We start from the raw sequence: 24245 nt of genomic DNA, 5'->3' as shown, positions 1-24245 counted from the left end.
TAATGGCAATCTCTTGGAAATCCTTGACAGTTTTGCTCATAAGCACCCCAACAGGAAGTAAAAAAGGCATTATTTGCATTATTTATGTGGAAATATTCATATGTTCATTTATTCAGTCCTGCAGTGTGTGACATCTTCACATTAATATAAAGATATTTTAAGCATAAATAAGCATTAAATAAGTGAAAGTTTTACTTATTTGTGAAGATTCAGCATATGGAAGTCCTAACTTTTGGAAACAATGTGTCAAAATAGCTTACAACCTCATCAATTTGAGAATGGCATTAAAATGATTGTGAAGGTTGCATGAACTCACATTAATTCAGAGACTGCATGGAATTTGTACTTTAAAAATTCATATCACACCACAGAACCTTTAAAAACTCAATTAAGAGTGGTGTCAACTTTGTCATCTTACTCTAAAAGATCGGTAGAGAAGACTTTAAGTGACCTGTCTTTCTCCTTCACAGCAACAAAGATAAATGTGGGAGTCAACCAGCATGTCTGAACCACGTTCAGGAGAGGAGACGGCCACTGAAGACCCATCAGTCGGAGAGCTTCCTCCCTATCGGTGAGTGCCTGTCAGCTCTCATCCTCCTTGATACCCCGTCACACCTCCAGCCCTCCGCTGATATGCACGTCTGACAGCCCTGAAAACCAGTCATCTTCCTCACATTTACTTTGTGCCAAAGAGAAAGTGATTCTCAAAGTCAAGCTGACATTCCCGCCTTTGAAATTCACTTTCTGTTACTGATCGTTAAATGTGTGAAATGAGACGTGGGATTGAAATGCAAAATAAAATGTTTTGTGGAGAAGAATGAAAGTGGAGATGGAGATAATTTATGCCTGTGTCAGTGGAATAAATATGGTTATGCGCAAAACGCAGCTTTGCTGTCCATGTCAGAATCCAGAGTGCTGAATATGCATTGCCGTGCAGAATGCCAAAAGAAAACTTACACAAAAAAAGTCCATCTGTCTATTTTAATTAAAAAAAACTGTGATATTATGGATATGAATGAATTCCTTTGCTTTCAGGCTGTAGACCCCAGGCTCAGGTTCGGCATATGGAGCACCAGCCATGCCCCAAATCCCCAGTTTTCCGAACAGGAAGTGAGCCAGCTCTGAGCCCCACAGTGCCACGCAGAATGGCCTTCGACACCCAGCCTGGTGAGGCCATTCGTGGATCTGACAGCCAGCTGTGTCCCAGACCGCCCCCTAAACCCAGCAAGGTTCCCACTATGAGAGTATCCTGCACCCCGGGCCTGAAGACCCTCACCCCACCAGTCCCCCCGGTAAAGCCCAACAAACAGCGACGGCAGCAGTCGGGTAACTCATCGAGTCCGGAAGTAAGCTACTGTGAGCTGAGTCCATGCAGCTCTGCTGATTGGGAAAAGATGAATATCTCACATGCTAACAGCTATGTGGAGAGGTTAAAGACTGAGGAGGAGTTAAGGAGAAGTGATAGCAGCATTAAACTAGATCGTAGCTCCTACCATAACGCCATTGAGGCCCTGGAACGCGACAGTGAGGAAGACAACGAGGAGGATGTGGATGAAGAAGAGAATGGCAAGAAAGGTTTCCAAAGACCTGTGTTTGAAACTGAATCAGCATTCAAACCTGGTGACGTCAACTTCCGGCTTCTACCAGTGGAGAACAAACCATTGGAGATGACAGTGCTGAAGAAAGCCAAAGAGTTGTTCATCAGTCAGGATCCAAAGACCATCGCCAAACACATCCTGAAAGCAGACTGCCAGGTAATATTAATTATGAGTCTTTGAAGTTAACATACAATCTAAATGAAAATTAATTATTTTCAATTCGTCAACATTAGTTAATGCATTAGGTGTCCTGAATTAACAATGAAAAAAAAGTTAATAGCATTTATTAATCTAGATTGTTAATTTATAAAAATACTAGTAGTCAAATAGATTAATTGTGATTAATCACATCTAACATAATAGTTTGTTTAAATAATATATGTGTGCATATATATACTGTATATGGATATATAATATGTACACACATATATTATATAAACACAAACTTTTGTTAGATGCGATTAATCGGTTTGACAGCACTGAAATACACATTGCTCATTATTAATTTATGTTTGTTCATAATACATTCATGTAAACGAATACAACTTGAAACGTTAAAAATGTGTTAGTATATGTAGGAAATAACATAACCAACATTTACAAAGGTTTTAAATGTACAGTTCATGATACCTAATGGATTAACCACTGTTAACAAATTTGACCTTAATTTGCAATAACCATGCATTGTTTTAGGAAACAATTACTGGTAATGCAACTTAAATGTCAAAATTTAAAACGGCAATTTAAAGTATTTAAATCTACCACAAATTGTTTATTTGATGGCTTTCGATTTAAAAAAATTTGGAGGGAGAGGAATAAAAAAGGAAAACGAAACTACAACAAAGGAGAAAATCAAGAAAGATGAAAACAGAATTAGGGATAGTCATCCACACCTACTTACTGAATACAATCCTGACCGACAGGTCTGTAATTACGCTCTGGTTATGTTAGTAAGCCTATTCTTCAGGATGAAGACTGGTTCTTCCAGCCAACCAGAGGACAAGACCACAGTTGTGCCACACAGCCAGGGCTAAATGTAGATGAATCCAATTAAAACGCCTTTTATACATGTGACTCTCCACATATCTTACTGCTTCTGAAAGAGGCTCCAGATTGTTGTCTGTGTATTTGGGAATGAAATCTTAACCTGGAAGATTATGTCAGTCACAGGACCAATGTAATGGACAACAAAACATCCACCCACAACCCAAATTTAGAAACCCTTCACAATCACAGATTAGCTTCTGTGCAATACTTTCGACTCTGGATGTTACTACCTTTGATGCAAATGTTGTGTGTACTTGCTACAGGTTGCCAGGATCCTGAATGTTTCTGAGGAGCTGAAAGGTCAAATGAGCGTGACCTCTGGGCTGGAGCTGGTGACTCTTCCTCATGGGAAACAGCTGCGGCAGGACCTCATGGAAAGGTAAACGGATGCTGTTACCACACGTGATCTATAAAGTAGATTTCTGATGATATATAAGGAGTACAACTCTTTCAGAGAAATATTAACTCTTTGAACGTCTTACATGCATATATTAGGCCACACATTTAACATGCATTGCTGGTTCTTCTTAAAAAGGCATAACACCATGGCAATTGGAGTTGCTGTGGATATCCTGGGGTGTACAGGAAGTCTGGAGGAGCGAGCAGCCACCCTAAACAGGATCATTCTGGTCGCTCTGGAGCTCAAAGACTCCATGGGAGATCTTTATGCCTTTTCCTCAATAATGAAAGCACTGGACATGCCTCAGGTACCAAACAGCTCCTTCTATCTGCCACTTTCGGTTGACTTGCGCAGACTTTTTTCCCTCTCTGTGTGCGGTCAACAAGCTTTAATCTGTGTGATCTTTCTGGTATGAACAGATCACCAGACTGGATCATACGTGGACTAGCTTGCGGAGAAAATATACACAGACTGCCATTATTTATGAGAAATCTTTGAAACCATTCTACAAAGGACTCTATGAAGGAAGTGGTGAGTTTTTGACAATAAAGCATGTTTAATGCCCTTTATACAGTAGGTCACCTTTAACTAAGTTCTTGTTCTTGTCTTTCCAGCTGAAATCCCACTGAGCAATGCCAGTGTCCCGCTGCTAATGCCACTGCTCACCTTGATGGAGAGGCCTGCAGTCACCTTCGAAGAGATGGACGTCTGGGAGAACAACGACCAAGGCTGCGAAATCATGTTCCGGCATCTGGAAGGAGCTCGTGCTGTTGCACGCAATGCGGACACCTACACCTGCAATGCACAGCGGATCCTCCAGGGTAAGACAAGGACATTACAAGTCATTTCAGGAGAAACATGTGGTGCTTTACTTTGAGGGAACTGGTGAGCAAAACACATTGAGCTGTTCAGGTCGTTGTGTTAATATCCAAAAGAAAATTAGCATTTGAATCATAGAATCACTTCCTCAGGAAGTTAAAAGGCCTAGCAAGCTAGGATAGCTTGTTCTTTAAAATAATCACTCAAAAAGACACTCAAACAACATGATCAGTTTCAATCAGTCCAAGTAATCTTTAGAGCAGTTACTAACATGATTCACCTACAGAACAAGTCATCATTAGTAATTTAGTCATGTCTGACTCAAAATGAATCAAGGACTTCTACAGTGATGTGTACTTCAGGTTTGTGAGACTTAAATCAGTGGTTGTTTATATAACAATTCAATATTATGTTGTAGTAAATTTTCAAATAAACTGATAAATGAAAATTAACAAAATATGTAAAATAAACTTAATTTGTATCATTAATGAACAATACAAAGCATTTATTAATTTAGGTAAATTTTTGTATGCTGTATACTAATACATTTGTAACATTTCAAATTGTATAAATTAACATTAGCTAAAGTATGAACCAACATGAATTCACAGTAAACAATAGTATATTATTAAAGTTTTTTTTTAAAGTGATGTGAAGGCCAAGTATGGTAACCCATACTATGTATGGCAAAATTTGTCCTCTGCATTTAACCCATCAAAGTTAGTGCATACACATTAGGAGCAGTGAGTGCTGACAACACACTGCCAACCGGAAACATGTTTGCTACGGCGCCCGGGGAGCGATTGGGGGTTACGTGCCTTGCTCAAGGGAACCTCTGTCATTTCTTGCCGGTATTGAGAGTCGAACCCGCAACCTTCAGGTTACCAGTCTGACTCTCAAACCATTAGGCCAAGACTAAATTCCAACACACCTATTTCCGAGAGAAATGGCTTCTGGATAGAAAAAAAATATACATAGACTTGATGTGGTCCTTGGGTATTGACTGGATCGTATAAAGTTGGGAGTTGCAGCAGATCTGAATGCCAGTTGTGGAGGATATAGTGAGACGCGTCATGAAGAGAACAGACATCGTATCCAGGGGGAAGGGAGGTTAACATTGTTGATTAAAGAACAAGAGGGGATATGAAAAAATATATATAATGATGTGCACAAATAAATAATTTATAATAAACACTACATTCTGTATAAAAAAATAAAAATGAATTGTCAATTTTGATTTCATGGCGACTTTAATAATGATATTTCATTTTCTCTCCAGACTTCCAACCTAATGATGACATGTTGGAGATCTTGAGGACTGATTTCCAGTTGCGTCTGCTCTGGGGCAGCAGGGGGGCGGCCGTGGACCAGACAGAGCGATACGACAAATTCAAACTCATCCTCACGGCCCTGTCCAGAAAACTTGAGCCTCCAGTCAAACACACAGAACTCTGAAAAATGAGGCACGCACTTTGTACAGTATATTAGACTCTCTGAGCAAGCAGAAACTGTCGAACCTCTCTGGAGGCAGGTCAAAGGTCGTCTGACTCCGTACCTAAAAAGGATCTTCTCTAACATAACATGAGCTTCAGAAGATCACGTGCAGCTTGCAAGTTGGAAGCCATTCATGAGCACAAATGGCACTTGTCTATGGAGAGCTACTTTCTTCCATATGCACCTTCCAGAGGTGTGTTGTGCTCCACACCTATGACTAGTGAAATGGGCAGGTACCAGTTTTACCTTCAAGAAAAGAAGGAACGGTACGTAGAATATATCTGATGGCCAATACATTATCCACCCTAAGAAATAAAGATAAAGTTGGAGGCAGAGAGCACTTCATGAGGTGTATGTATGGGGTCAATCACTTGACATATGAAGTGATGGATAAGAGAGGACTGGAATTATGGATTACACCTTCAAGACACATGTTCAGCACTATGAAGGAACAGGATATAGTAAAGCTTGTACACTTTTAGAAATGTCATGAAACCCATCGGTCAAAGCAGTGTTGATCAGTTTAAAAAACCCACATGGAAAAGAATGTACATAATCATTAGTGAACGCATGTGAAGGCTAGTTTGTGTAATATATTGTATGAAGTAATATTGACCTGTAAATAATCACTTATAAATGAAATATTCTGAAAAATATTAAATAAATATCTAATGAATGGTTTTTAATTGTTACAGAAATGTTGTTTTCATATACACGGGTCAGTGAGATTTCTTTTAAGCAAGGATGCATTAAATTGATCAAAAGTCACCATAAATATCTTTATAATTTATTTATTTTAATTAAAGATTTCCATTTTAAATAAACACTGTTCTTTTGAACTTTATATTCAAAGATTCCGGGGATTTTTTTTTTTTTTTTCACAGTTTCCACACAAATATTAAGCAGCACAACTGTTTTCAACACTGATAATAATAATAATAAAAAGAATGTCTCTTGAGCATCAAATCAGCATATATGATTGATTTCTGAAGGATCATGAAACACTGGAGAAATGATGCCGAAAATTCAGCTCTGCCATCACAGGAATAAATTACATTAAAAAAATTTAAAAAGATATATATATAATCTCATTATTATTATTATTATAATATACACACACATACATACCCACACACAAATTTTGAAATCGTTCACGATTTTTTAATAAATGCATCCTTGGTGACCCTAAAATGTCTGGTTTAAAACATATATATATTTTTTTTTTTTTACTTACTGACCCAAAACTTTTGAACGGTTGTGTGTGTGTGTGTGTGTGTGTGTACAATCCATGATGCACTGCATATACTGTATTTACAGGTTAGAAACTTTGGCTCCTGATAAACAAATACCCAGCAATAGCGATGAAATACAATGTGCACTGTAGGAATGTAAACAAAATACAGTATACAGACTAAACACAAAAGAGGGAAGAACTCCAATAAACGACAGGCAGGATGAACGAGACAAACAGACATAAGTATTTATTTCTCGGTTGCTCTTGCTCCAACACAAACCCCAGTATATAGTGGTCAACGTTGTCTTACTGTACAACACATTCACACAAAATCAAGCCTTCACATCTGACATCATTCACTCCCTAATAATCCAATTCAAATGCAACAGGGTAAAAAGTGCATCGGTTAAGACCAGGGTCCTACTGAGAACAGAGTTCAGACAAGAAGAAGAACTGGTTACAAAAAGAGTACGGCACGGTTCTTACAAGCAAAGCCTGGAAGTAATTTGTTAAAACAAAAAAAACGTAGAAAAAAAAGTCACAATAAAAACAATCATTCTGAAATAAAGATGTTAATACATACAGTTTAATAATAAAAACTAACTAGGTATATACATATGCATATATGCATACACAGTTGTATATGTAAGAATCACATTCACAAATACACGCACTTGAGATCGGATTCTGGAGACGTGTGGTCCTCGTAAGTTACAGTGAGCATGTTCTTGCACATGTGAAACCAGGAGCTGGACTAGAAATGGAGAAAGCACCACAAAGAGCTGGCAGCCCAAGAACAAGCAGTTTTTTGGGCATAGAGGATCAGATAGACCCCTATATGCTTTTAGTTTCCATACAGAGGCCTGTAATTAAGGCAGAGATGATGGGTTGGTGTTCATAGGTCCTCGCTGGCATTTCCTCCGCTTGTTTTATGTGGTGTTGGGTCCCCCTGCTGGCCAAATGCAGAACTGCACCAGGCTCCTTCCATCCAGCAGACTATGCAAAGGGGGCGGGGCCAGTGGGTGGATGTTGTGTGGGGACTGTTGCAATGGCTAATGTAGCACCATGCTTCCTTTACTCTGATTGGTCATGCTTTAGAGATTCATATCATGGTTAACATGGAATGCATCAATGAAGAAACGTAGTCAAAAGAGAAACGGACACACAAACAAGACGTACGTAGTTGAGATAAGTGGTTAAATCTACTAAGGGATCAATTTGTCAGCACGGAATGAGGAACGAAAGGCTGTGGATCATGCAGGTGCATGTTATGATGAACATGAAATGATGGTACAGGCAAAACATTCCCCTGAATATGTTAGTGCCAGGCAACGACTCTCGTCGTTAGGTTCTCCAATATCCCTGGAATGTCTGCTGCAATGGAATTATGTTAATGGCCATGACAAACAGCATGCACACATGCAACCTGCCCCAACACAATCTCGGTCTTAAAATCACCCCACCGCCCCATTAACAGACCCACAGCAGTGAGTCCCGTCCACCAAACACCACAGAACCCCACTCATCCAATCAGGAACCTATAGCCACAGAGAGAAAAGAGAGGACAGAGTCATTGACAGGTCCACCGACAACAAAGATTGACCAGCGAGAGAAAAAAAAGATAGAGGGCGCTAGTGAGCCAGCCAAACTGAGTGCTGCTCTGAAGTTACACATTGTTCTCGGATTATTTTAATTAAATCCCAAATTAAAAAGGAAGTTGTGACACCACAAGTTTAACAAGAAGAGTAGCACTCGCAGAGAGAGTTGAAGTGAAACAGGTTTGGCGCTATGATGAGTGGAAATTTAGCTGCAAGGACATAACACTTCGAAGAAAGGTGGAAGAACTGGAAACTGCATGAACTGAAAGATCAGAAGTACATCACTGTATCCTCGCACTGAATAGAACAAATGATTGGACTGTAGTAACAATGCAGAGATGCTCCGAGTTGAGTGTACTTAAGTTTCAACATGTATAAAAAAAAACACATAAATCTTAACAATTAAGAGCTGATTAAAGTTTGACAAGTTCTCTCACGAATATAATGAGGAACTCATCTCTCAGACAAACAGGCATTTGAAAAGGAGCCTATGCTTTTTGTTCAGTTTTGCTCCAGTGATATAAAACTGATTAAAAACACTTATTAAAATGGAATAAAAAGCAATAAAAATCTCTACAAGTCTACAGATTGATCCGCTGCAGCAGTCGCAGTGTAGAGGGAATACAGTCACTTTCGACAGTGTGAGTGTGTTTGTCCTCGGGCTCACACAGTGAACAAAAGCATATGGCAGTCAGCCGAGCTGCACTTGATGAGTCACGGTAAATCTGACACACACTCCCCCATGTATGATGTCATAACTAGGTGGTGATGCCGTGGGTGATGTCATATGTAGGTGACCGCACCTTTGCTGTTTTTCTCCAGTGTGATCTCCACGTAGGACGTGGGGACGTAGCCCTCCACTCCGCCATTTTTCCGAACCCGCGTCCATCCGTCGCCTTTATCTTCCTCTATGACGTACAGCACCTCGTTCTCGTTCATAACCAACGTGCCTTCGTTAGAGCCTGAGGAAAAAACATATTTTAATACCTTAACCAGTGTTCTGAGATGAGGAGGCAAAGTCTTCAAAGTTTTATTTAAATAAATCAAATGTAAATTATTTGTAATGTAATTAGTCTTACATTTATGCTTCCATTAACAAAGCATAAATCTTTATGTTAAAGCACTTAAGTGAATTATTTAGTAAAAATCTGTCATTTTGTTGTATAGTAATTCCTGTGGGCAGAATTGGTTGGTGAAACTGTTTTTATGGATCTTTCTACTCGACATTATGCCACAATGTGGTCAACAGCGCTTAACTCGTCCTAAACGAGGAACATTTAAAGCAAGCTGGGGTTTTTTTTACCATCAAAAGAGTAGAGAGCTTTGCAGTGGCCGATGACCGGGAGAGGATCGTCATCGTCAAACTCGTCATCAAATTCGTGAGGGTCTGGCTGTGGTGGAGACCGATGCTCCTGACTGTGATCATCTGTGTAACTGCCTTCAGGGCTGAAAGACAGGAGAAAAACAACAGCCATGCATCAAAGGAGCCTTTCCGTTCAGAGGCAGCGGTGTGACGTGTGGATGCACAAAGCACTGATGAAATGATGGTTTGGCATCTTGTGTTTTCAACTGAAGTGTTACATTATGGGAAGCTGCTATTGCACTGATACCAGTTGTATATCTTTTGGTTTACGTACATCATGACAAATAAAAAGAAAATAATATGAGATAAAGATTTTTTGGTAAAAAAAAAAAAAAAAGTCTTTAATGCTCACTAAAGTTTCATTTATTTGATCAAAAATACAGTAAAACAGTAATATTGTGAAATATTATTACAATTAAAAATAACTGTCTGTTTGAATATATTTTAAAGTGTAATTTATTCCTGTGATGGCGAAGCTGAATTTCAGCAGTCTATTAAGCATCATAAGTCTTCAGGGTCACATGATCCTTCAGAAATCAATGTTGAAAACAGTGCTGCTTAATATTTCAGGATTCTGTGATGAATAGAGTTTAAAGGAACAGAATTTATTTGCTAGTTTTAACATTGTAAACATATTTACTGTCTCTTATGTTTATTGTGTCTTTGCTGAATAAAAGTATTAATTTATTTTAAAAAAAATGTTTACTGACCTCAAACTTTTGAACAGTAGGGTATATTTCTATGGATTATCAGAAAATGGACGTTATCACACTGTAATTTAATATATATTTTTCCATGTCGGGATATTATGATCTCATCAACCTCTTTAAATCACTGCTGTGCCTTTCTACTCATTTAGATCTAGAAAAATCGTGTAGAACAGCAAGAACAGCTCGATAACTCTTCTACGAGTGGGTTACATACGGTTCAGGCACTCATTAAAGGGATGACTGTATACAGGATATATACATATACATCTGTCTATACTGAGAATGCAGATAATGTAATCAGGAAATCCAGACCTCTCTCTGCCGTGGGGTGTGTGGTGGTTCACATCCGCACTGGGCCGCCGCTCACCACGGGATCCATGCTTCCCTTCAACCTCTGCCAGCCAACTCTGAGATGAAGAGAGACAGGTGAAGAGGGATTTATGTCCAAATAAATAGTAATTTTCAGTCATTTCATGTGATGCAGAATCCGCATTATGTCCATTCCTCCACTAGATGGCGGTGGCACACAGAGCTGCTCAACTGTTTTATCTCAGATTTATCCAGATGTACATTCCCAGAGACTGTGCTTCCTTATAAGACTGCAACAATAAGTCATTCCTCAGGGAAGGTTACCTCATTTTTATGGATCTCAGAGCGGAGTTTCTCCATGTTGCATATGGTCTCTGAAATCTTGGGCTGGAGACTTCCAGGATCTCCCATCTGAGGATTCTTCTCATAGACATCTTTCATTTTGTTAAGAGCATCTCTGTGACAAGGACAATTATGATTTTGAGATATTATTCTCTAGCTATTTAATAGGTTTTAAATAGTTTAAGCTGTTATCATGCATCGATGCAAACAAACAGAAAATAATCAATAATAGCTATTAAAATTCAAATACATTCAAATAAATTAATATTATTATGCTAAATAAATAAAAAAAATCCAGCATTAGATGGTTTTTAGTATGTAATAAAATTCTGGTCTTTCTGCTCATGTGAAGAAATTGCTTTATAATCTACCTTTGGTCCATTTCTTTCTGTAGTTCTTTATTTAGCTCATCGATCCTCTGTTGAAGTTTTTTGCGTCTCTGTTCAGGGGGAAGATGGCTGAGATCCTCTAGTGTTGGCGCCTGTACAAATATAGGTTATTCCAGACACAGTTGCACATGGTATACAGTCGCTCTAGAGCGAGATGTCCTTCCTAGAGCTTAATGGGCCTGTTAGTTTGAATACATTCCAATTTTGCAATTCATCTGAAAGTTTATAAACATTTAGCCACACTATAAGAAAGACATCTTTAAGCTGTACAGAATGAGGAAGGAGGGGGTTTCAATGCAGTCATAGCATCCTAGAACTAAACACTCAAGTCTATTTTCAAACTTCATATCTATACTACAGCAGTCCAAAACACACATCACTTACCAGCTTTATAGACCACTGAGAGGTTAAGGTTAGGTCACGCCATTTCAAAAAGAAACAAAGACAACAGATCGCTCATCAACATCAGTCAATCGAATGCATTTTGACTGATGATTTTAGTCACGTTCACACAGAACGGCATCATCAGGATAAACCAGGTCTTAATCGAGGTCTGACCTACTGCAGTTCCAGCGCAGTTCATGTTAGTCTAACATTGTTAACACCACAAAAGAGACATTTTGGAAATCTGGTTAAAAACCTGAACCAGCCTGAAACCACAACCTCATCTTTGTTTTCAACATTTCCATTTAAGCTAGGTTATAAAGTAGAAGCAAAAAGAAGAACAGGTAATATAGTGGCATTTGGTTTTCGAATCAGTTATTCTGATCTACTAGGAAAAGGTAATCCATTATTATGGCAGTCGGCAGAGTGTTAGAGTTGCCACCACAACAGATTATTTAACTAATGACAGCAATCCAATATGCATCTATAACAACTTGATAAATTTGTAAATATTCAGTTGGTTTGTTGCACAATGATGTACCAGGCCAAGAAAATGTTAAGGAAACAAAGATGACGCTTGTGAGATTTCAGAATAGTTGTATCCGGATAGTTAAAAAGACGTTCACAAATGTTAAACCTTGGCAAAAATCTCCTTCGTCCTCATCAAACTGTACGTGAGCGGTCATCGTTCGCTCTGTTGTTTACAAAAGGATGGACTTGTATGGATGGGCATTTTTCTACAAAGAGATTTACAGCTGGATGTTAAACATTTTTGGTAAACAAAATCAGTTTGGTATTTATCCAAAAAGCTTTGTTCAGGATTTAAAAGATCTTCAAAGGAGAGTTTTTCGAAACCGTAAATCTCCCAGACTATACTCGTGTATATTCAGAAGAAAACCCCCTAATATTTGTAAATGTATTCCCTGTGTTTCCCTTCACATGTCTGTTTTACGGCGTGTTCACAATGACAGCGATTTACAGAGTTCAAGTAATTACAAGTTATCAATTTTCAATAAGAGAAATGAGCAACAGCAATCATCTCAATGTAAAAAAAGGTTTAGTTGCACACAAAGCAACTTGTAACATCAATGTCAGTGTGAACAGGTTTACAGAAAGAGCTACTGAGCTGTATTAAGTAATATGCAAACTTGCATGCGCTTTTAAAAAATAAAGCAAGAAGAAAAAAAAAAAGAAGAAAAAAAAAATTCACCCACCCAACACTTCCACCACCGTGTTCCACTGAGTAACGCAACAAATCAAACTTAAAAAAAATGTATAGGCACAGCTCTTTGGACCCAGATAAAGCCTTATTCCTTCACTCAAAACAATCATATTTCGCTGTTTCCTCACGTGCAGGAATTAGCTAAACCTTGGGTGAGAGAAACCGGCCCAAGCGTAAGCGGCAAGCGCTAATGTCATAATCACGGCAAACCCACACACACCAGGGCGACTCTTACCCCTCTTTTCACAGTTCGGAAGGATGGAATCATAGATTTTGCATTTCTCACTTCAGATTGATGGTTAGCCTTTCGCTCTTTTGTGAATTTAGGAGGCTGGATATTGCCAGAGGGAATACTTGGGCGGGAAGGAGGAGGGTTGGATGGGGGAAGCTGGGACAACAAAGATTTCAGGTGAACTAATAACCAAACACAAACAAACGAACACGCAAATCTACAATCCCTAGTTAAATGACTGAATGAATGAAGTCTATCTTGTTAAATGTAGCTTTATAAGCAAAGCGTTAACTTTCATTACAATGAAGGGTTTTTAAAAACAAGAACTGCTTTCAAGGGAAGGAAAAAATGTGAAATGTTCTTAAAAAAGACAAAAGGGTCAGGAAGTTTATGTTGGTACTGACAGCGTAGGTCTGAAAGCAGAAGTTAAAGTTTTACCTAGCCATATAATCCTTTACTGTTCACACAAGCCAAAGCAGAGCGCCTGACGGTCATGTGGGCTTTTAATTTATTACCTATTCTTAGCAAATGAGCTTTACAATGGAACAGAAGTTGCTGAACAATGAAAATACCTTGGGTTTCTTCCCAAAAAGCCAGAGTTTGTTTTTGGTCCTGCTAATCGCGTGTTTGGGGTCCGGTTTGCCTCCCTCTGTTTTGGGGGTCCCGATGGTGCTATCTGATCCTGTTCGCTGGATGTTCTGACTGAAGTCTTCAAAAGGGAAATCAACCGGGGGTTCAAACCCCGACTTGAACGACTCCACTACAATCCCAGAATCCTGTGGGACAACAACAATATGCTTAGCATGCTTGATATGCTTTATTTAGAGTATAATGCACTACCTTTCAAAAGGTTTTTTTTAAAGAAATTAATACTTTTATTTTTTGGGAACCGAATCAGCATATAAAAATGATTCTGAAGGATCATGTGATAATGAAGACTGGAGTAATGATGCTGAAAATACAGCAAGAATAAAAACATACATTTTAGAATCTATTCGATATAGAAAACAGTTGTTTTACAGCATTTTGAACTAATAAATGTAGCCTCGGGGACCATAAGATACTACTTTCAGAAACATAAATATCTTACAAGCCCCAAACTTTTGAATGCCAGAGTACATTTCATTTAAATGAAAGAAACACATTTCCTTGAACTCTGTCACCAGCATAACACATCTCTTTCTCAACTACTACTAAACCTTTATTTATTTGCTCTCTTGAACAAATTGAACCGACTGTTCACCGACTGAACTAACCTTAGAAACAGTAACGTGAGCATAATGGTGTAAGCTCATGGTTTGTTCATTTCAGGGACTGAACCAGCAACCTTCTGGTTACCAGTCCATACCTGTAGCAGTAATATTCTATAGAGGAAAAAAAGTATTGCAACATCGCATCTTAAAAAAAAAAAAAAAAAAAAAAAAAGACTATGAAGTAACAAAAAAAAAGGTGTGATTTAAGGCCATTGTATGGAGGAACAGCGAGTACTATTGTGTTTGTAAACTGTGAAAGTAGGCACAAGGAAAGATGGTTAGCTGGTCTGGAATGACTGTGTTTGACCAGGGTGTGGTAGCATTACAAAAGAGCTCTGGCTTCATGTCACCCGTTTAACAGCCTCTATGAGGCTCTCTTGACCTCAGCATTCGAGCAGAGGGCATTAGGAAATCCCAAAACAACGTAAGCAAGCCCATAAATAAAACCGTGAACAGAATCAGGTCATAATCAGACCTGAATGGTTCGTCATTGGGCAGGTCGATTACCGACCATTGGAGTCAGGAAGCAAGGGGAAAATAGGAAAAACAAGAGTGGCATGGTGTTATGGGTGTTACCAAAGAAACTGATCATTTCTGAGTCTGAGGATATGAACAGCTCTGAGTAGAATCTTCAAGCTGCCACCGGCTAAGAACGGTTTGACTCCAAGTTAAAGCATTTCTTGGAAGTTCTATATACATTTTGTACAAAGTTTGGGGTGGGGAAAGTTTTTGCTTTCAGCAAATATGTATTTACATGTATCAAAAGTGACAACTTTTACACTGTTACAAAAGATTTCCATTTCAAAATATATGCGGTTCTTTTGAAATTTCAAAGAATCCTGAAAAAAAAGTATCACTGATTCCACAAAAATGATTCAACGGTACAACTGTTAAACATTGATATTAATAATGTTTCTTGAGCACCAAATCAGCATATTAGAATTATTTTTGAAGGATCATGTGACACTAAAGACTGGAGTAATGATGCTGAAAATTCAGCCTGGCCATCACAGGAATAAAATTCATTTTAAAAAACATTTTAAAGGTAAACTTATTTTGTTCAATATATCATTATTGAGTATTGAGTCAATATATCAACGAGTGAGAAAGGTTGACATGGAGCAGCTAAACCTTGAACCTCAGAGGAATCAGCCATTTAAAAAACACGCAGAACAGAGGAGAGTCTGCTGGCAAAATGAGAACATGGCTGAGCTCGTAATAAAACAAGAATCAACATTGGCTTGGCTTTTTGGAGATGGTGAAAAGAGAACTGAAGGATTTGAAATGTTGTAAAAGCGACACAGAGATGGTGTTTTATTACTCAACAGGTGAGTAAGGTATTTTACTGAACAGATAAATTGCCATATGTAGCTCTCTAACAGTTCAGAGAGTTCATTGTAAAGCATTATCTATTGTGAAGGGTCATATTCATCTGCAGTCGCGCAGAGCCGTAGCACAACCAAAACAATGTTCTGCCGCAAAATGCATGCAGTTTTGTTTAACTGCTAAAAAGCAAAAAAGTTATATAGTATGCCATTAAATTGTAATAATATTTCACATATTGCTGCTTTTACTGATCATAAAGGCAGCCTTGGTAAGCATAAGAAACATTAAAAAACCTTATCAACCCCAACCTTTTGAACGAGTCCAGGACAGAAAAAGAAAGAAAGAGAGGGAGACTAAATGGGGCAGATAAAAATGTAATCAGCGGTTGCGGAGCCACACGCGACCTTTTCATAAGCATCAGCGCTGGCGACAGCACTAAGAAAATGAGCAATTTGATTCTCTCATCCTCCCATGCTCCCAATCATCCACTCCCTCACTTCCTCCCGCCTACTCGCCGTCTCCAATACTCCCTTCTTTCTATCAGTGTAGTGGACTGGAGCTATCATCAAGATCATAGGTACAAAATGACATCAGGGAGAAGTACTTTACATTTGAGTAAACCTTGGGTTCATAATGGAGCGTAATAAGTTACTTCAACCAATGGATGAAGGGTGGTAATCAAAGCACGTTAGATGTTCAGAAGTTTAGAGTCAGTAAGATTTTTTGTTTGTTTTTGAAAGAAGCTCTCTTGTGCTCACCAAGGCTGCATTTATTTGATCAGAAATACAGTAAAATCAGTAATATTATGAAATAATATAACAATACAAAATACTGTTTACTATTTTTAAAATGTAATTTGTTCTTTTGATTGCAAAGCTGAATTTTCAGCATCATTACTCCAGTCTTCAGTGTCACATGATCCTTTAAGAAATCATTCTAATATGCCGATTTGTGGCTCAATAAACATTTCTTATCAACAATGTTGAAAACATTGTTGTGCTGCTTAAAATATATTTACGGTAACTTTTGCTGAAAAAGGTATTAATTTCTTTAAAAAAAACATTTACTGATTACAAACTTTATGTATTGCTAATATTTCATAAAAGAACTTATAGATGTTTTACTAGACCTCAATTCCTTTTTGTATGGGTCTTAAAAGTCTTAAGTGTTTCAGCACTTACCCTACGCTCATCCACATTTTTAGCAGCGGTCACCATGCCCTCCAGGCATTTTGAGACAATGGGAATGACTCTTCGTTCCACCTCGGCAAAACTCCGGTACGTCTCCCCAAGCTTGACCGTCCGCCGTTCATCCATGTCCTGCAGATTCTACAAGCACATGAACACAGAGGTTTCAGAACTACATAAACAAAACTACAAAGAGACGTTTTGATTTATTAGATCTTTTCTGTGGATGGTCACAAACCAAATACAGTCTATTACAGTGCTTTATTTATTAACTAAACAGACAACCATTAAGGGAGGAGTTCCCACAGAAAGCATTTTTGCTGTTAATAACACGAGACGCAGGTCAGTAGATTGAAAAAAAAGCACACGGGTAAAGATGTCCGTCTAGTGAATGTTTACATAGAAAAACAATAGAAAAGTTTAATAAACATTTAATAAAATATAAATGTTACATGAAAACTTAAAAACTATAAAGAAAATTTAAAATTGCAACTAACTGGAATAAAATAAGTACTAAAACTACTAAAAATAAAACAAAAATAAATTCAAGCTAACTAGAAAAATTCTATTTTCTTTCAAATTCTATTTAAAAAAAAAGAAAAGAAAAAAAAGATAAAAAGCCCATAAAATTAAACTGAAAAAAGAAAACTGAAAATAAGAGTCAAAGCTAATTCACAATATTAACGAATACTATAATAATATATAAATAAAACAAACACTAGCACTACTTATTGTTCAGCGAGTATAATCTTTATAGCTTTAGACTTCAAGAACTCACTAAAACATTTCAATTAAAATATCAGAAACTAAAGATCGGGGAAATCATCACCTTGAATATTTGAGGGATGGCCACGTTGAAATGTTTCCACTGTTCAGCATTAAAGTTCTGCAACTGGGCTGCATACTCGTTCTTGCTCTCCTCCGCCATGTGTTGTCTCAGATACAGCTGGGACTTTGCCTAAGACAGAATGAATGGTCATCTGTATTACTAATGCTTCAGGAATACAGCTCAGGCCTCAGGACGACTTCCAGTCTTAGGCCAGAAACTGCATTCAAGTGCTATTTTACAATGGTTCAGACAACGTTCAGTCAATAATTATAAGAATTTATGTAGAGTGTATCAGGATCACAGAAACTACCTTTTCCACCTCTGACTTTGTGGCGTTGATGTCATTGTCTAGCCTGTCGTAGATCATTTGTGATTTTTCTGCCTCTCTGCATTCCCGTTCAAACTTCTTTTTACTCTGTAAAATCCATACGGAAAAGGAGACACACATGTTGATGGGCTCTCAAAACAGGCATGAAACATTTCCTGCACTGCTATGTGAGCATTAGCAATCCTTCCTGCATAAAAACTGTCAGGACTTGATCTAGTAGCAACATAAATACAGATAATCTTACAAACAAACATCCAAAACAGTACTGAGAGTGAGAGCGATAATGAAATTTGTGTAGCAGCTTCCAGAGCATCTGTGTTTCATTTCGTGACAGTGCAAGAAAGAGGAATACCTATGTTATTACGACATGGTCATTCTCAACGCCAGATTCAGCTGTTGCTGGCCTTAAGCTGCAGCAACCTAAAAGCTGCAAAATACTCTGTGAGACGCACTGACAGACAGGAAACGTACAGGATGCAGGAATGCAGTGCAGGGTATCAATTGGAGCGAGAGGGAGAATGGAAAGAAAGAGCTTGAGAAGATGAATGCGGCGCAGGAAGGTTTCCATTTGTGCACTGCCAACAGTCTTTGTCACTTCTTCTGTTTTATACTTGCATATAAACACACACAGTCATCTGGATCTGTATAAATCTGGACCCCAGGTCACAGCTGGAGGAGAGGTTGTGAATCGGTCACTTGCACTCAGACACAAACACAACTGTGCAACTAGCAGTACAAACACAATCAATCTTAAATAGGGCTGATGCTATTCCAAACTCTCTGTGTTTGATACCAGTACCTTGAATTCAATCAGTAGATTGAAAAAAGCGCATGGTTAAAGATGTCCGTCTAGCGCACGTTCACATTGAATAAAAATGGAATAGTAGCACAGTCAAATGGAAAAGCACATTAAGAATAGCTTTTGTTCATTGAAATAAAGCTGAAATAAAATATAATATGGATATTAGAAGAAAAACTACAAAGAAAATTAGAAATGGCAACTAACTGGAATAAAATAAGTTTAAGTATTAAAATTACTCAAACAAAAATAAATTCAAACTAAATAGAAAAGTTCTACTTTCTTTTAAATTGTACACACAAGCCTATCATACAGACTGCACATAAGTCCAGATTGTGTACTCAGCACTACTGATTTCTTTTTGAACCAGTACCAGTACATTACTTACATTGTCCATGTGTTTCCAGCACTGGTCTAGATACTGTTGGGTCTTCCGTCCCTCCTGGAGATGCTGTTGATCAAACACAACAAACAAATGTTTAAATACAACTTGTCTTGAACTGCACCAGTGTCTCAGGTGTATGTATTTGGCACTCACATGTTTCCTCTCAGCCTTCAGGTCCTGTGAGTACCTCATCAGCTCCCCATACACTTTGTGCCCCATCTCCTCGGCAACGACCTCTCGCTGACCTGCGTAGTCATTCAGCTCGTTCAGTATGGAGTAGAATGACAGACAGGATGTGAACCTGCCGGAGGAAAATATACAATGAAAAAAATACTACATATAATCTTGTTCGTTTATTTTTAGTTCCATATCAGCATCAATGACTATTTCCATGGCAAAATCAAAATATTATTGACTTTTTTTACTTATTTAATTGTTTTAGAGACCAAAAAAAAATAGAAAGACATGATTCTTACAGCACTGCAATAAAAACTATATGATCTTTCAATTTGATATTTGCCACAAATATCCAGTTCAATTAAATAAATCAAATTTTGCCATTAAAACAAATCAAATTTTGCAAGCTTATTTCGATTCGTTAAAATGACAAACTGAATACAAGCATTAGAAGTCAACTGATATGTTTTGTTGTTGTTTTTTTCAAAGACCAAAGGAGGGTAGCTAATATAATGCTGACATAAACACAGTTGAATTGTCAGTGTAAAACCCACTGCCATCACATTTAGATATATTAGAAAACTTTAAAAAGACCTTAATATGTATTTTTAGAACTTTTGAACCTCTTGTATCTGAGCTAAAGGTTTACGTTCTGATATGGGACAATTTCTTGGACATTCAATGCCCTCATTAAAAATGAATTGCGTTTATCAGCAGTCGCGCACAGCTTCTCCTCAGGTTGCCGCCATGGCCCCTGGGGGCCGGAAGTCTCTAGTCTATCTGTGTGTTGATATTGACTAAGGGCCAGCCTGTAAGGCATGACTAGCTCACTATATTAAAAATCCCCCTTTACAAACACACAAAAAGATGTTCGTCTCTCCTCTTTAGGGATGTGTGTGTATTGCAAGGGCTGGACGGAGATGTTTTTGTCCAAAGCAAATGTCCCCCCCACCTCCAGGGTTGAGTTCTAATCACCGGGCTGTCTGTACACTACATGAGGAATGTCCTGGGACAAAAACACATGCTGGGAGAAATTATGCCTATCTAATGGAATTCATTACGGGATATGGGAGGGACTCGAGCTGACACCCATCGTATACTCCCCCGTTTCTGCTTTCAACCGTAATCTAGAGCCAACAGGGTACAAACATGCTGGTTAGGAAAGCAACTACAGCCAAAATGTACAATGAAATTATGCCATGAGCTAAAAGTAAGAATGTAGAAAATGTACAGTTGTAGTGAAACAAATGAATTTCATTCTGTCATTGAATCCAACGGTAATGAATATCTAACAGTTTGAGTGTATTAGAATATCGATAGTGAGTTTTATCTTAGTATTTTTTATTAATATTTTAATTAGCTTTTAGTTTTATTTGTATAGTAATCATTTTAAAGGTCCTATGACATGCTGCTTTTTGGATGCTTTTATATAGGCCTTAGTGGTCCCTTAATACTGTATCTGAAGTCTCTTTCCCGAAATTCAGCCTTGGTGCAGAATTACAGCCACTACGAGCCAGCCCCACAACGAGCTTTCCTTAGGACAGTGGTCACCAATCTCGGTCCTGGAGGGCCGCTGTCCTGCACAGTTTAGCTCCAACCAGCTCCAACTAGGCATGTGCCGGTATCACATTTTCATGCTGCGATTAATTGAGTGATCTTTTATCACGGTATACGGTATTATCACGATATTTTAATTGCACATGAGAAACAGATGGATTTGGGGGGGGATGTAAAAAATTAAATAAAACTTGCATCACAAGGTGTAATTGTGATTGTCAAAACATTTGGTAACTAAACTGAATTTTATTAAGTTTAGTGACAACATCATGTTACAATGATTACATGGTACAATGACTGGTAGGCTACTGTTTGTATTGCTTAACACAAATTTAACGATTTCAATTCAATACTTGGGATTTGATTTAAATCTTGATTCAATATTGACTTATTTTGGATAAATATTAGGAAGGCTACAGTAGATAGCCCACATGTTATTTTTTTCTCATGAAAAAAAATATCTCACATAATATAGAGCCCTATCAGCTGGTATTATTAAAGGTTACAAATAACTAATTAAATCAAATATAATGTGGTTTTCATTATAATAACAATTATGTAATGACACAAGTAAAAATATAATAAATATGTAAAAAAGTGCAGTGCACATATTCAGCAAAATACTCCTCTTTATGTTTTAGTCATCTAACATGCTGCTGGTCATTAAATAGTTTAAATGTAACGTTCTGTGACACAATTGTTCTCCTGTTTCATATCAAAAGTAACCTGCTCTGTCTTGTTTGACGGTCTTCGTGTCCTCTTTGCTCCGCGATTTTTCTCTGCGTGAGAAAACGGATGTGTGGCGTGAGCGTGTGAGGAGTCTCGCGCTGAATGCGTCGAGTTGGCAGCTCTGCTTTTAGAAGCGGGATGGATCCGGATAGATTGGCGGCGGCCATAGACTGTAGGCGGCGGCGTTCCTCCTTCCACCATGCTGCTTCTCCATGTGAGGACTGTTTACATTAGACTAGAAGTGCGCACCGGCCGCATGCTTATACACGTGGCGATTGTTTACATCAGAGTGCGCACGTGTTTCGCGCAGCATATACGCAGTGCTTGTTTAAGCGGTTGATGGAAAATAAGCTATAATGCGCGTTCTAAAAATCTAAATTCGGATCTATTATTTTTCACGGTATTTTGAAGTGCCCGCGATAACAATATCGTGCATATTCATTACCGCGATTTATCGCATTACCGAATACCGGCACATGTCTAGCTCCAACACACCTGTTTGAAAGTCAGTATGCCTAGTGAGATCTTGATTAGCTCGTTCAGGTGTGTTTAATTGGGGTTGGAGGCGCTAAACTCTGCAGGACAGCGGCCCTCCAGGACCGAGATTGGTGACCCCTGCCTTAGGACGTGCCATTTCTGTGTCTGTAGCTTTAAATGCTAATGAGGAGGAGAGAGGCGGGGCAAGGCGGAGGGTGGGGGTGTGGCCTTGACCAGCTTGCGGCCACGGTACCATGCGCTAATGTTTACAGTGAATGGATAAATCGCAATGGCTCGTAGACACACAGTCTTTCAAGCTTTCCAATTTGGAGAAGCACCTGAAGAAGTTGCAACTCAGCGGCTACAGCAGGATACGTATCAGTCTGGATACGGTACTTTAGTTGGTTTGTTTATGCATGCTGTTACAGTTATTATCATGTAGCTAACGCTAGCCTACGTTGTTGGCTTTTCATGTTGCTCTGATTTGCTATCGTTCTAAAGCTGTATTAGCATCTACATCAGTAATCTTTGTAGTTTAGAGAAGACTGTGCTCTGACTCATTTTTTAATGACAAAGTTGTCCACGTAGATTGAAGTCATATTACACATAACCCATGATTTACTCCTGATGTTCCTTTGTACAGCCAAACACTGAGCAACTGCCATGGTTCGCTTGTTTGCAAGCCATGATGTCTCTCGAGGAAAAACCAATATCACGCTCGCACGGTCCTAGCTCATTTTCTCATTGGCAGGCCAAATTCTCTGGACGGGCAAAGCAGAGAAAGGGGAGGTAACCTTCCCCGTATGACAACATATAGGGAAGATTCCAGATTGGCCCATCTGAGCACAAGGGGAACTCATATTAATGTTAAAAAAACTCAGTTTAATTTTCATGCCATGGAACCTTTATTTATTTATTTATATATATATATTTTTACCATGTAGGTTTAATTTATTTTATCTTTAAGTTTTAGTTCAGTTTTTATTTATTTCCATTTTTTTCATATACTATTTATATTTTATTTTATTCAATTAACAAAAAATATTTGTATTAGTTTTAGACAGATATTGACTATCTATGAGGAAAGAGACTGCAGAGGGATATGACAGACACGAAACTAGCCTAGCTAAGTAGGAAATCAGTCTTGTTCTCGGGACAACGATCAATTAAACAGTTTGAATATTTAACCAAGATAATGCCTTGACTGGCCAATCAGAATCAAGTATTCCAAAGATACGTGTAACAGGCTATTATATGCTATATCCTGCCATTAAAAACATAAATAGCAGTCGAAATAACCACTTAAAAATCTTTGGAGCAAGCAAATGTTTGCAATTTAACTCACCTGGGCTCATCCTCTTTGGCGCGCTTGGGGCAATATTTCTTAACCAGACTCCTGTTGGGCAACAAAAAGAACTTTTTAGAACTCTCAGAGAAAAACTGCTCATGTTCTGAATAGATCAAACAAAAGCACTCATTGGGGATTAGAATATCCCTTAACATCAAAACTAAAGTTATTCACACAACCATGAAGAGAACAAGGAGTCTGTCTAGTGTGTTTACTTTATGCATCAGAGAATTAAAGTAGGCCACAGTAAACAGGCAAAACAAGTGATGGTATGCTAATCTGTCTTCCTTCTCCCCCCGTCCCACGCAATATAAACTCAAGGGAATGAACACAGAAACGAATCTTCAGTGGGAGCTCTAGAGAGAAGCTCTACTGCTGTGCTCCGGCATGGAATGGGGGATGGTGTGGGGGGTCCGTTGAGTGTGCTCCGGGAGGAAGGCAACCCAGACCCCCGTTGAGCTGAATTAATGATGTTTGGCACTTCCTTTATTAAAGCTTCCTCAAATCCACTTCATGAAACAGATCAAACAAAAACTCACTTCCCTTCTCTTTTAGTCTGGTTATGATAGGTTGTGTGCACTCATAACTAAAGTGCCTCAGCATCCTTTTTCAAATGCAGCAAAAACACAAGCATCAAACTGATAATCAACAAAGAGTTACTTGTTTTGATGTGAAAAGAAACATACTGTATGTTATGTGCACTTCAAAG

The 24245-nt window shown here is 38.3% G+C and overlaps 2 protein-coding genes across 9 annotated transcripts in view; one reads left to right on the top strand and one right to left on the bottom strand.

Annotated features, from left to right (window-relative positions):
* bcar3 (BCAR3 adaptor protein, NSP family member) overlaps positions 1–6039 on the top strand; it is a 76824-nt gene extending 70785 nt beyond the window's left edge. For all 5 annotated transcript variants that reach the window (XM_082188108.1, XM_082188107.1, XM_082188109.1 and 2 more), the window contains 7 exons: positions 471–571; positions 1036–1754; positions 2909–3024; positions 3181–3352; positions 3465–3576; positions 3660–3866; positions 5144–6039. In XM_082188108.1, coding sequence (XP_082044234.1) covers positions 471–571; positions 1036–1754; positions 2909–3024; positions 3181–3352; positions 3465–3576; positions 3660–3866; positions 5144–5319 — 1603 coding nt within the window. In that variant the 3' untranslated portion in view covers positions 5320–6039. The remainder of the gene's footprint in view (positions 1–470; positions 572–1035; positions 1755–2908; positions 3025–3180; positions 3353–3464; positions 3577–3659; positions 3867–5143) is intronic.
* A 776-nt stretch (positions 6040–6815) lies between these two features.
* fnbp1l (formin binding protein 1-like) overlaps positions 6816–24245 on the bottom strand; it is a 46948-nt gene continuing 29518 nt past the window's right edge. The window contains exons 3-17 of one of the 4 annotated variants that reach the window (XM_082188114.1): positions 23534–23584; positions 19402–19549; positions 19252–19314; positions 18047–18151; positions 17737–17865; positions 16902–17048; positions 13714–13917; positions 13145–13297; positions 11688–11702; positions 11286–11395; positions 10897–11029; positions 10576–10670; positions 9494–9636; positions 8994–9152; positions 6816–8130 (exon numbers count right to left, since the gene is read on the bottom strand). In XM_082188114.1, the coding sequence (XP_082044240.1) occupies positions 8123–8130; positions 8994–9152; positions 9494–9636; positions 10576–10670; positions 10897–11029; positions 11286–11395; positions 11688–11702; positions 13145–13297; positions 13714–13917; positions 16902–17048; positions 17737–17865; positions 18047–18151; positions 19252–19314; positions 19402–19549; positions 23534–23584 (1663 nt within the window). In that variant the 3' untranslated portion in view covers positions 6816–8122. Of the gene's footprint in view, positions 9153–9493; positions 9637–10575; positions 10671–10896; positions 11030–11285; positions 11396–11687; positions 11703–13144; positions 13298–13713; positions 13918–16901; positions 17049–17736; positions 17866–18046; positions 18152–19251; positions 19315–19401; positions 19550–23533; positions 23585–24245 lie in introns of all 4 variants that reach the window. The other 3 variants (XM_082188113.1, XM_082188115.1, XM_082188116.1) reach the window with 3 other exon arrangements.

Source organism: Leuciscus leuciscus (assembly GCF_965113295.1).
Source record: "Leuciscus leuciscus genome assembly, chromosome: 13".
NCBI lineage: Eukaryota > Metazoa > Chordata > Actinopteri > Cypriniformes > Leuciscidae > Leuciscus > Leuciscus leuciscus.
Note: the sequence above shows the minus strand (reverse complement) of the source record. Positions and strands in the feature narration are given on the sequence as shown.